Consider the following 13,068-nt stretch of genomic DNA (forward strand, 5'->3'; position numbering starts at 1 on the left):
AACTCAGAAAGCCCAGTAACGGAACCCAGACTGGTCCTGAGTTCACGCAAGATGTCAGGGACCAAAGTCGGGACTCCTGGCTCCTCAGTCCACTGCCTCTCCTCCTCCTCTTCAGTGTCCTCTGCTGACTGTGGTGCACTAGAGTCATCAGCTCACACGGAAATAGCTCTTCTGTTTAAGACACACAGCCATGTCTGTGCCTAGTCACGCGCTTTGGAATCCAAGATGGCTTCCCTTTGGTTACCTGAGCGTGAAGCACGCAGAGCGACAGCTGTGGCTGCTAGGCATAGGCAAGGGAGGACCTGAGCGTCAGAGGTCGATGAAAAGGCTGAGCTCGTCACAGCTCGCCTCTGCCTCGGAGGAAAGGGGCCGAAATGCTTGAGGATGTGAGCTTGGCTGTTTCTTTCTTTGCAGAAAAAGTGGGAGAGTGTCCTAGGAAGCGGGTGGACTGCAGAAACGGGATTTTGAGCTCGTGCAAAACAGACTTCAACTGTGAGGCGCATTTCAAGTGTTGTCACTTTGCCTGCGGGAGACTGTGCATGGACCCTTATGAAGGTACTGGCATCCAGCGGGGAGGCCCAGGGACGCTTTAAGGCTGCCCACTTCCTACTATGTCCAGAACTAGTTGAACAAGCCTCTTAGAAGACCAGACCAAAAGGCCAGAGTTTATACCCTTCTCATTCTGTCATTCAACCTTCTCCCTTTAAGTCCAAGTCCAGGCAGAGTGGACACCAAGGTGGAGTGGACACGAAGTGGTTGATATTGACGCTAAATTTCTTCTTTACGACATTCAATCCTTCACAGATATCTAGTGCCTACTTGATGTTCACTATGCGTAAGGCTGTTATTTGCAAAATCAAACTTCATTCAAATTGTCGTTTGAGAAATGAAGCAGACCTCAAACCAGATGCTTGAATCATTTTGTACTCTTTGGCCTTTAAAGGGGTTTTCTGGAAGTCCCAAATAGTCAGCATTCTGAATGTCAGGGACCAAACATTTAATAGAGAATTCACTAATTTCTTTCTTAACTTCACACCTAATTAATATATTAAGATAGGGGCCAGGCATAAAGGCACATAAGGTCTTTAACCCTAGCACTTAAGAGGCAAAGACAGGTGGATCTCTGATTTCTAGGTCAGCCTGGTCTACATAGAGACTTTGTTTACACACACACACACACACACACACACACACACACACACACACACACACGAGAGAGAGATGGGGGGTGGGGAGAGAATGAAGTGACGGTTCCTATCACATGGGGACCATGAAGAGAGCCACGGAAGCAGAGGCTTGGTTGGATGGACAGACCTGTGAACCTGCTGTCTGCTGTAAGTGCGCTCAGAGGCCAAGCTCCCTGTTAACTCAGGGCCACGTGAGATGGATTTGTGCTTTCTCTGGGCCCAAGACTAACATAAATACACTTTCGTTTATCGCTCATGACCGTCACAGAGAATGCACATCACAGACAACCACGAGGTGTCTAGGTCAGTAGGAATCTGTTTGAGCCTATTACAGGATTCAGGTTTGGGTTGGGTGACTCAGAGAGGACTAGACAAGTAAGGGTTAAGCCTTAAATTGGATAGTGTCCAAAAATGGATTCATTTGTGTCTGAGCATCTATCTATCGAGGTAGCTCTTATCTCTAACGAGGGCGTAGAGGATGAGGAGAAAGCCGTAATTAGTGGAGGAGTGTTAGCTATTCGCTTTAGCTGGAAGTTGGAAGTCTGGAGCATTCTGTGAGTCTCTGTTATCTTGCTTTTGTTTCTCTTTATCATGATCTTAGAGTAACAACAGTCAGTGAGGGTTGTCCTAGGAGAGGGGTGTGTGTGTGTGTATGTGTGTGTGTGTGTGTGTGTGTGTGTGTGTGTGTGTGTGTGTGTGTGTGTGCTGAGTAAGGAAACAATGTGACCTCGCCGTGTCATATTCAATTTTAGACCTCGGGGACTGTGCTCATTCTCCCTGTATCCCAGGCTCTTTGCTAGGCACTCGGGGTTACAGCTCCTGAGCGCATCTTGCCCTCTCAGAGCTCAAGGCAACGTGGGAGGAAGATTTGCGCCCAAGTGTTTCTGTGTGCTGTTTGTAAAGCGTCTCCCATGAAAAAGGAATGTTCAGGAGAGCCGCGCGGCATCCAGCTCCGATGTAGAGCTAGCACTAGAGCCTACGCCTCTTTAAAGATATATTTGTATTTTATCTGTGTGGTTGGCGTTCCTGCGTGTAAGTATAAACACCGTGTACGACTACTGCCTGTCAGGGTCAGAAGAGAGTATCAAGTCCCCTGGACCTGGAGTTATACACAGTTGTGTGCCACCAGGTAGGTGCTGAAAAACCTTTTTTTAAAAAAGGGGGGGGGGCCTGGAGAGATGGCTCAAGCAGTCGAAAGCCCTTCTTGCTCTTGCAAGAGACCTGCGTTTAGTTCCAGGAGCTCTGTCTCCCTCTTCTGGCCTCAGACGGTACTGCACACACAGGGTGCACAAACCCCATGAAATCAGACCACTCAATACACATAAAATACAGGGGGTCAGAATTTAAAAGATAAAAAACAAACACCAAAAAAAACCCCCAAACCCTCCACATGTGTTTATTTTTATCTTGCTGGGGAGGCTGCCATGGCGTGTTTGCGGAAGTCAACAGACAACATGCAGGAGTTGGTTTCTTTCTTCCACCGTGTGGCCCCAGAGATCCATTAGGGTTGGCGTTTATTGGCTGAGGCATCTCCGTGGCTCACCTATGACTCTTTCCCACTGGCTTTTTTTTCTGTGAGTGGAGCAGGAACACCGTGAGTTAAGACGCAGGCTCGTGGCTAGGAACCTGACCTCCGGTTTACACTCCCTCTGTGCTTCCTCACCTCAGAACCCTGCCTGTTACCCTCGGACGCAGGAAACTGCAAAGACACCTTGACGCACTGGTATTTTGACTCCCAGAGGCATAAGTGCAGAGCCTTTACATACAGTGGATGCGGTGGGAACTCAAACAACTTCCTCAGCAAAGCGGACTGTCGGAACGCTTGCATGTTTTTTGGTAAGACCTACCAGGGCCTCGCTGAACGACACACAGAGTAATGGTAGAGTTATAGCCTCAGGCTTTGAGACCAAGATGCCTTGGGTCCAAACCCTTGCTCTATGGCTGCTGCATGAGGGGCCTTTGGGTAGCGACCTGCATTCGTGACTTTTGGCCGGGCTATAAAATGGGGATGTTAACAGTGTTTACCTAACGGAGTCGCTGTGACTGGAAACCAAGCTAACGTAGACATTGTCAAGCCGGGAGATGAGGGAAAGTTAGCAGATGGGAGGCCTCTGGAAGCCAGGAAGAGTTCCTGTGGGCTGCCCCCTCTACACAAGGAAGGCTTGAGGTCAGAGAATGGTAAGAGGAGGTGACTCTCCAAGCAGTCTCCTTCTTCATGCTCTCCCTCCCAGTCTTCTGCTGTCTCCAGGCAAACACCTAAACTCCTTGAACTTACTTCCCAGGCTCCCCCTGGCTCCCAAGTAACACTGAGTAATCTCAGGGTTCTGGCCCCCTCCTCTCTCCTGAGCAACTGGGTACCAGCCTCGTGCTTTCTCTCCCCAAGGATGGCTTTCCATCGTGCTCTCCTGAATGCTCCGATTCTCCTTGGCCCTTATTCGAGGGCCTTCCAGGTCTCGATTTCATACCCCAGCTGTGCGTGACTTCTCCATTCTTGGTCTCCCACAAACCCCCCAAAATGAGACAATACACATAACGCATTCATAAACATCGGGCCTGTGGAACCTGAGGCCCCGTTCTAACTCTTCAGAGGAAGGTGCTTCTCATCACATCAACCCGTTGAGCATCATCCTGAGGAAACACCTTTGAAGGAGGCCCAGATAGGTCAGTTCTAGAACCCCATAGAGGTGGAGACTGGTGGAGGTGAAGCCTATAGACTCATTCTTCAATGCGATGATCAGTGCCACTCGCTACTGCTGGGAGCGGTGTGCTGTCTGTGCATCAAACAACCCGGACTGAAATCTTACTCCCTTCTGTCTGCTGCAAATCTCTTCAGTTCTGACTCTGGAAGAGCAAGCAGCTCACTAGGTTGTTGGCAGGAGCCTGTGCGGTCAAAAGATATAAAGGCCATGGCATGCTGGCTCTTCACAATGTGGCTCATTAATGACAAGTGACTGTGGATCTTCAAAATGCGTGCGTCAGCCTTGGGAGAACTGTGGTTGACTTCTTGGCACGTTATTTCCACCTTAAGCTTCGTGAGGCAGGTTGAGAAGTATTCTGTCATCAAACCTTTCTGGTTTTGTTTGGTCTCATTCTGTAGCCCGGGCCAGCCAGAAACTTGCAGCAATCCTCCTGTCTCAGCCATCCAAATGCTGGATTTACAGGTGTGAGCCACCAGACCTGGCTGGCTCTGTCACTAACACGTCGCGGATGAGGGAGCAGAGTTAGGACAATCCTTTTAGTTGTGTGGGAATGGACAGCTGGTAGAGGGTGGAGCCGAAGGTTTAATTTCTCAGCCTTGCTGAGTCTGAACAGCAAAGACAACTTCATAACCCGGCTTTGAAAAGCTAGGGCGGGGCTGCAGAGATGGCTCAGTGGTTAAGAGCACTGACTGCTCTTCCAGAGGACCTGAGTTCAAATCCCAGCAACCACATGGTGGCTCACAACCATCTGTCATGGGATCCGATGTCCTCTTCTGGTGTGTCTGAAGACAGCTACAGTGTAGTCATAATAATAAATAAATAAAAAAGCTAGGGCCATGTGCTTCCCTTTCAGAAGGGCTCCAAAGAATCACGGAAGAAAGTAGCTGTAAATAACTTTGTAAGTCAAAACAGTGAGGCACGAACGCTGCTTTATAATCGCAGCCCTTAGGAGGTAGAGGCAGAAGGGTTAAGAGTTCAAGGCTAGTGTTGGCTACACAGCAGGTTGGAGGGCCAGCAAGGGCTACATTAGACTTTGTCTCAAAACAATAAAACAGAAACAGGAATAAATTAGATTAGGGAGAAAAACCTCTCATGTCTGAATCTGACCTAAGAAAAAGAAAGGAAAGAAAGAGAGGGAGAGAGAACACGAATGAACTATAGGGTCCCAGGGAGGTAGGTATACATGGCGTTTTCTCCCCATTATAACTCGAAGGGAAACTTTCATACAATGTCTGCAGATAGGACGCCCTTATAGCCATAGTCGGCAGGAACTCACACATCTACCAAAGCCTAAGTGACTGTACACCACAAACCTGGAAATGGCAGGTGGCTTTCTTTATTTCATAGAAAAACTGAGTTTATTGAGAGACAGAACTGGGACTCTTTTTAAATTATGATGATGATGGTGGTGGTGGTGGTGGTGATGATGAGGGTGGTGGTGATGATGATGACATTGATGTATACAGCATTCTTCCTGCATGCCAGAAGAGGGCACCAGATTTCATTATCAATGGTTATAAGCCACCATGCGGTTGCTAGGAATTGAACTCAGGACCTCTGGAAGAGCAGCTCTTAACCACTGAGCCATCTCTCCAGCCCCCAGGAATGGAGTTTTAATGTGGTGGGCTTCTGACTTTAAGCCCATTCTCATGCCCTATGTTTTTGTTTCTCCTCGGCCTACTGGAGATGGTCAGGGTGAGCTGATCCGAGGTATAGAAACTATCACCCCTGAGGAGAAGAGCTTTCTGAAGGGCAGTGGTGGGACGCTGTAAAGCTCACCTCTGCTCTTGTTCCAGTGAAGAAAGGACAATGCCCACTGTTCCCTTTCCAAATGCGGATGGAGTGCCCAGCCTCCTGTAAGAACGACATGGATTGCCCAGAAAAGGAGAAGTGCTGCGAATCCAGGTGTGGCTTCATCTGTGCCAGAGCCTGGCTAGGTAAGGACTGTGGACAAACCTCTCGGAGGCTATGGGCGAATGCCATGGGTGCCATCTTGTGGTGGCTTCAGTACCCCGTGGAATGGGTTAAGGCAGCATCACAGAACTCACTAGGTGGTCTAGCCTGGTCTAGCCTCAGCCTCCTGAATACAGTACCTGGTTTGAGGTGATCTCAGATGCCCCTTGCCCTAATCTTTAAGATTTCTCAGAAGACTTTTTAAAATGTCCAACCGGAACTCTTATGTTGATCTCTGGACACTTGTGGGGTTCTTCAAAGCCTCTCATGAGTGCAATCATTCTCTGTTTCTCCCCTACCCAACACCCCACCCTAAAAAAAAAAAAAACTTACCTGGATGGTGGTGATGCACACCTTTAATCCCAGCACTCAGGAGGCAGAGACAGGCAGATCTGTGAGTTCAAGGCCAGCCTGGTCTACAGAGTGAGCTTCAGGACAGCCAGGAAACCAGAGAAATCCTTTTTGGGAAAAGCAAAAAGCAAAAAACATCAAAAACCCTTGTTTGTTCTGTCTTCATTATTTAGTAATCACAAATTAATGGTGCCCTGTACACACACACACACACACACACACACACACACACACACACACACACAAAGAAATTAAAAATAAATAAAACATTATCAGGGTTTCCAAATTTGTGTCATATTATTTCCAAGGATTTCGAAGTTAACTGTCTAATTTTACTTCACAAAGTCAAAACAGGTTTCTGCCCTCGGAAGCCCATGGTGTGTTCTAAGATCGATAAGCCCAAGTGCCTATGGGACAGTGACTGTCCCCTGGACGAGAAGTGCTGCACGCGCTGTGGACTGAAGTGCTTGGAACCCAGGCACTGAACAGTGAGTGGGAGAAGCACCGTTGTGGCAGCGATGCATTGTGGGTAACACAAAATAAAGCTGTCACTTCTGCTTTGTACCCAACTACAGTCAGTCACAAATGCCGTTACCAACTAGCCGGTTATGACAAAACTGCTAGGCCTGCTGTGTTCTACACACACACACACACACACACACACACACACACACACACACACACATATTTAAGTTTTACTTGTATTTATGTAAGCGTGTATGTGTGTGTGTGTGTATGTGTGTGTTCCACCACCCCCTGTTGTGGGTGGTGGAACCAAACTTGCTGTGCAAGGACCTAAGCTTGATCCCCAGAACCAATGTAAAAATGTAGGGTGTGCCAGAGTGAGCTTATAATCCCAGAGCTGGAGAGACATGGCGGGGAGGCTCTAAGCGACCAGTAGCAGCATAATCAGTGAGCTCTAGGCCAATGAGAGACCTTGTCTCAAAAACAAGGCGGATGATACCTGAGGAACAATGCTCAAACGTGACATCTGGCCTTCATGTACATGTACACACACACCGGCATACACAGATGTACCTGCACACACATATACTCACATATACATGTATACACACACATGGGGCGTGCACACACACACACACACACACACACACACACACACACACACACACACACACACACACACACACACACACTATAGACCACATCCTGATGACTGGAAAAAGATTTGGGAACCTCTCACCTGGGTTTGATAGCACACATATCCTGCCACTCAGAAGACTGAGGCAGGAGGATTGCTGCTTACTGCCTTGCTTTCTGCAGCTCATTCCAGCCTTCCTGCTTCCCTTCCCTTCCCCTTCCCCCCTTCCTTCCCTTTCCCCCTTCTCCTTCACCTCCCCCCTTCCCCCTTCCCTTTCCCCCCTCCTTCACCCCCCCCCCTTCCCCTTCCCTTCCCCTTCCCTTCCTTTCCCCTTCCCCTTCTTTTCTCTTCCCCTTCCCTTTCCCCCTCCCCCCCTTCTCCTTCACCCTCCCCCTTCCCCCTTCCCCCCTTCCCCCCTTCCTTCCCCTTTCCCCCCCTTCCTTCCCTTCCCTTCCTTTCCCCTTCCCCCCCCTTCCCCTTCACCTCCCCCTTCCCCTTCCCTTCCCTTCCTTCCCTTTTCCCCCCCTTCCTTCCCTTCCCCCTTCCTTCCCTTTCCCCCCTTCCCCTTCCCCTTCCCTTCCTTTCCCCCTTCCCCTTCCTTCCCTTTCCCCTTCCCTTCCCCTCCCCTTCCCCTTCTCCTCATCTTCCCTTCCCTTCCCCTATCCCCATTCTTTCCCTTTCCCTCCCCTTCCCTTCCCCTATTCCCATTCTTTCCTCTTCCCTTTCCTTCCTTTCTTCCTTTTATTAGTTTATTATATCCCAACCACAGTTTCCAGTCTCTCCCCCTTACCCGACCCCTCCCCATCTACTCCTTCTCCCTTTCCCTTCAAAAAGGGCAGACCTCCCAGAGATATCAACCAAACATGGCATACCAAGTCGCAATATGACTAGGCACCTCCCTTCATATTAAGGACCGGCAAGGCAACCTAGTAGGAGGAACAGAGTCCCAAAAGCAATCTAAGGTGTCAGAAACAGCCCCTGCGCCCTCCTCCCTCTGTTAGGAGTCCCTGCAAAAACACCAAGCTACACAATTATGAAATATATGTAGAGGATCTAGGTCCGCCCTGTGCAGGCCCCCTGGTTGTCAGCTGTCTCCGTGAGCCCCTATGAGTTCAGGTTTGTGGAGGTTGTAGGTTTTCTTGTGGTGTGCTTGACTTGCAACTTAATCTCAGCACTCAAGAGGCCCATACAGCTCTATGAATTCTGGGCCAGCCTGGTCTATATGGCCAGATCCAGGCCAGCTGGAGATACGTAATGAGAGCTTGTCCCAAATCACAAAGCAAACAAAAATGACAGGAGGAGGGAGGGAGGGGAAGAAGGGAGAGAGAGGAGAGGGAGGAGAGAGAGAGGGGAGGGGAAAGGCTTTACTTAAAAGACTTAAGTTTCTATCCCTCTTTTTATGCAGATTCCTGCTCTCGGATTGGACAGCAACCAAGAAGAATTATTTCCCCGATAGACAAGAGAGACCCTTTCATCTTTCCAATCACCCTTGAAATGAGGTACACCCACATGCTTGGTGACACAACTGTCTAGCTGCCACTTCACTTGATGCTCCTTCCACTGCAGCCTCGGAATCTTTGGCTTTGTCCCTGCGATGCGTGGTGTGCCTGTCTAGAGAGTCCCTGGACTTTTTAACTCACAGGCCACCACAGAGTGGGCCAGAAGTGCATGGCAGTGCCTGACACACATCCACGCCTCTTGCACAGATGCCTGCCTGTCCTCACAGCTGCAGGTCCTGCACCAGAACATGGGGTGAAGCCCTTCATCGTCCCAGGTTCTACCTCCCCTTACTTTGCACGGTGGAGCCCAACACTTCGGGCACCCAGAGCCCCTGCAGTTTCATCATGGATTCTGCCACACACCACTATCAGACACATGGACCCAGCACATATGTCCGCACCCCCTTGCCACTGGGTCTGGCTTCCTGTCATTTAGTTCTTCATCTTATGCTGTGTGAACGTTTCCTGCCCATTCCTCTATGTATTTAAGCCTTGAATGCTTTTCTACAATTGATCCATTTTTCTGTATATTTCCAAATGCATCCAGGTAAACTGAGGGAGGCAGCAAGGTGTGGCATCTGCAGGGGTCAAAACCCAATGATGTTTGGCTGTTTAATTATCTCTTGGTGTTCTCAAGCCAAAAGCTGATGGCCTCTCGAAATTAATTCCTGCTGATAGTAGCAGGGGGTTAAGGGGATTAAGAAAAGAAACTTAATTACTTGGGCTCTTTACTCTTTGATTCAAGGGCCTCTTGATGGCTAGGCTAGGTTCTGCTCTCAGAGTTCCTTAACTCTTCATGAGCCAGAATGAAAAGAAGAGATAGAAATGGAGAGGGAGAGAGATGGGAGAGGGAAAGGGAAAGGGAGGGGGAGGGGGAGGGAGGGAGGGAGAGAGAGAGAGACAGAGACAGAGACAGAGACAGACAGACAGACAGACAGACTGGATGAAGCAGAAAAGGGCTACACCACAATTGATTGTTGTTCTTGGTCTTTATCCCTTCCATAATCCATCACATGGTTTCTGAAGCACTTTTACATATTCCTTAAGTTCATAGTAAATGTAAGGCAAGAGTTCATGTTGATAAGGTTTAGGGAATTAGAGCAGAATTGTTTCCATGAAGACTAGTACCTGACTGAACATCCCTCATTTACTTTCTAGCTCCATAAGTTCATTATAAGTTTAAAGCAATTGTTTTCATGTCACAAGCTTGCACAGTTTTGTCAAGAGACAAGAGACTTATTATTTTGAAGTCTTGTAATTGGTCTATAATCTTTTTATTTTTTTTGTCTTTGCACCTACAATAAATTGTCCATTCCCAGTTTATGACCTTTAGTCACCAAATAGTAGCCTCATTCCTAAGCTAGAAGAAATGTTCTCCTTGATTGTAAATTTGTTCTAAACTTACTTTCTTTTCCTAGTGCAACTAGACTGTGATGTATGAACGTTTACAGAGCTCCATTCACAGCTTTTATTTTACAGGGTGGTTGAAGTTACTTGTATCAATTTAAAAGTTCTATAAAATCATTATCAGGGATTATGAAATCATCAATTTGTCTACACAGCATTGCTACATGACAGTACATCTTCATCTTCATGTTGACCTGCAGGAAATTTGCCCAATAGGGTGTGCTAATGCCTAGGAATCATCAGCTATGTAACAGTGGCAGGAAAGGTGTGTCAGCAGCGAGAAGCCATCCTGAGATAAAGTCTCTGGGGACTCTGCCTCCAGAGCTCACCCGTCGCACCCATGCAAAGTGGTGGGACATCTCCAGAAAACTCACTCGCTTGCCATAGCCTTTCCTAGATGGTTTCTGTCATATTAGCTTTGTGTAATATGAATTACAATATATAATTTCACATCCTTAATTTTGGTTAATGTTTTGACTCATGTGGTCATGCTTCCAACCACCTGCCCGCCCACTAATCATTCGAGCCTCTCGCTCACTCAATCTCATAGCATCCTCTCAGGTCCCCAGTCTCTGCTCACCTTTCCTTCCACTTATTCACCACCTTTCAACCATTTGGTCCCCTATCCCGCCCATATATCCGCTTGCTTTACATTCTTACCTACCCATATGTCTACTTTATGTCTAGCCTTTAACCCATTGTCTTAGTTAGGGTTTCTATGGCTGAGAAGAGACACTATGGCCGCTGCCACTCTTATAAAGGAAAGCATTTAATGAAGGCTGGCTTATAGTTTCAGAGGTTTAGGTAATTATCATCATGGCAGGAAGACATGGTGCTGGAGGAAGAGCCAAGCGTTCTACATTTGGATCTGCAAGAAGCAGACTAAGAGCTGCCACACTAGGTCTAGTTTGAGCATAGGACCTCAAAGCCCGCCTCCACAGTGACATGCTTACTCCAACAAGGCCACACCTACTCCAACAAGGCCACACCTACTCCAACAAGGCCACACCTCCTAAAAGTGCTATTTCCTATGGGCCAAACATTAAAAGACATTCATCTATGGGGGCTAATCCTATTCAAACTACCAGACCCATCCACCTATTATTTACTTCCCCTCTCTCCTACACCACCTCAGTTAATTTGTCATTTCTACATCTACACATACTCAACCCTCTGACCAACCTTCCAACCAAATAACTTCCATCTACAGTCCTGCCTATCCCACTGCTAACTGTTATGCTAACTAACAACATGTCCCCATGGTGGTCTGCCTCCAGACAGACGCAAATCAATGAGGCCAGAGGACCACATTCGAGACTCGGTTTCTCCTTTCTACCCTCTGGGTCCCGGGGATTAACTTCCAGTCATCAGGCCTGGTAGCAAGGACTGCCTATGCTGACAAGTCTCTCCAAGCCAAATTTCCCTTCTCTGGGGTATTTCAGATATCTTGCTACAGCAACAAAAAAATCTGACCCACCTCATGTTCCATTCAATCTACTTCACCTAGCCTTTCATTCATCCATAATCATGCTTCCAAGTACCCCCACGTTCCTCCCCTCTTTCCGCTCACCCAATGTCCTCCCGTCCATCACTCTACTGGCCACCAGACACCCGTGTATCTGCTTATATACCTACCAGCTGCCCTACCTGTCTGGCTCAAACAGAGAGATATTCAGAGAGTTTCATCCTGTTTTAAGGACCAGTTGCCAGACATTGACCTGTTTGATGGCTCTCAGAGCTTATCTAGGAGAACAGATGTCCAAGTTAGCAATTCAGTTAGATGCGCTAGGAACAATTCTGGGAGCCATCCACATAAAAGACCCTGGTCTGATGGAGAAGCATGGGTTGCCACCTACAGGTCAGTGTGCACTGGTTCTGCCTAAATCACTCATTCTGAGCAGATCTGTCCTAGATTAAAGGTATATGAAGGCCACGACCTTCAATGAAAGAAAGAAGAAAAGAAAGGCAAGGACTGAGTGTATCCTAAGCAGCTTGCTCCATGAATTAAGTGTTAGAAGGAGCTCAAACCAAGATACACCCCAGGTCCCAAAGACATACATTTCATGTCAGCTGCTTGGAAAATGGCATGTCGTGTGTATTGACATGCAAATCAGACAGGTCAGATAGAATGTGGTAGAATAACCAGGACATGTTAACATTTTTGTCATGAGAGAGTTTAAGGAAGAAGGCAGATTTATCTGGGAGCCCTAGGGATACCAGGGAGTGTATTGACTTCAATTCTTCAGTCCGTCTCTACTGGCAATGTGTTTACTTTTGTTCCCTTCGGATTAGGGTTACAACCCTTACCTTCAAGTCTACAATAAATTAGGTCCGTATCGGCAGCCAGAAGACTCCCTAGTGCCCCGAGGTGGAGATTTACAGACTCAGGGCCCTGGAATCCTGTCTCTCACACTTAATGGCTGGATGACACTTGTCAGGATCCTCTCTGGTCTGGGTCACGTAATCCCTGTTACAAGAGAAAATACCTCAGGGCCTCCCAGACTAGAAACATCAGGTTTCCACTTTTGAGCTGTCTTGGAGAGAATACAGAAGTACAAGAAGATCAGGCTTTCTTAAGACATCTTGGTTGTTTAGTGGGAATTCTATTTCTCAGACCTGATACGTAGGTCAGTGGGAGAGCGTTTCCCAGCCATGCAGACCTGGGCTTGATCCCCAGCACTGAAAATAAATGGATTCTTTAGCATTTTTGTGAAATCATCCTTAAGTGACATTGTGGTTCTGCCGATATGGGATTTCCATGGGGGTTCTGCCCCTGATCCCCAATTTCCTGGTCTTGTTATCACTTAATGATGATGCTGTGTGCTTATCTGTCATGTAAAACAAGTTACGGACAACGGCCTACACAATAT

At 47.8% G+C, this 13,068-nt stretch overlaps 1 protein-coding gene across 1 annotated transcript in view; it reads left to right on the forward strand.

Annotated features, from left to right (window-relative positions):
* Wfdc8 (WAP four-disulfide core domain 8) overlaps positions 1-6,675 on the forward strand; it is a 9,151-nt gene extending 2,476 nt beyond the window's left edge. The window contains exons 3-6 of the mRNA XM_032904840.1: positions 415-555; positions 2,856-3,023; positions 5,683-5,823; positions 6,536-6,675. Of these exons, the coding sequence (XP_032760731.1) occupies positions 415-555; positions 2,856-3,023; positions 5,683-5,823; positions 6,536-6,675 (590 nt within the window). The remainder of the gene's footprint in view (positions 1-414; positions 556-2,855; positions 3,024-5,682; positions 5,824-6,535) is intronic.
* The last annotated feature ends 6,393 nt before the right edge of the window (positions 6,676-13,068 follow it).

The sequence above is a fragment of the Rattus rattus genome, chromosome 5 (assembly GCF_011064425.1).
Source record: "Rattus rattus isolate New Zealand chromosome 5, Rrattus_CSIRO_v1, whole genome shotgun sequence".
Lineage (NCBI taxonomy): Eukaryota > Metazoa > Chordata > Mammalia > Rodentia > Muridae > Rattus > Rattus rattus.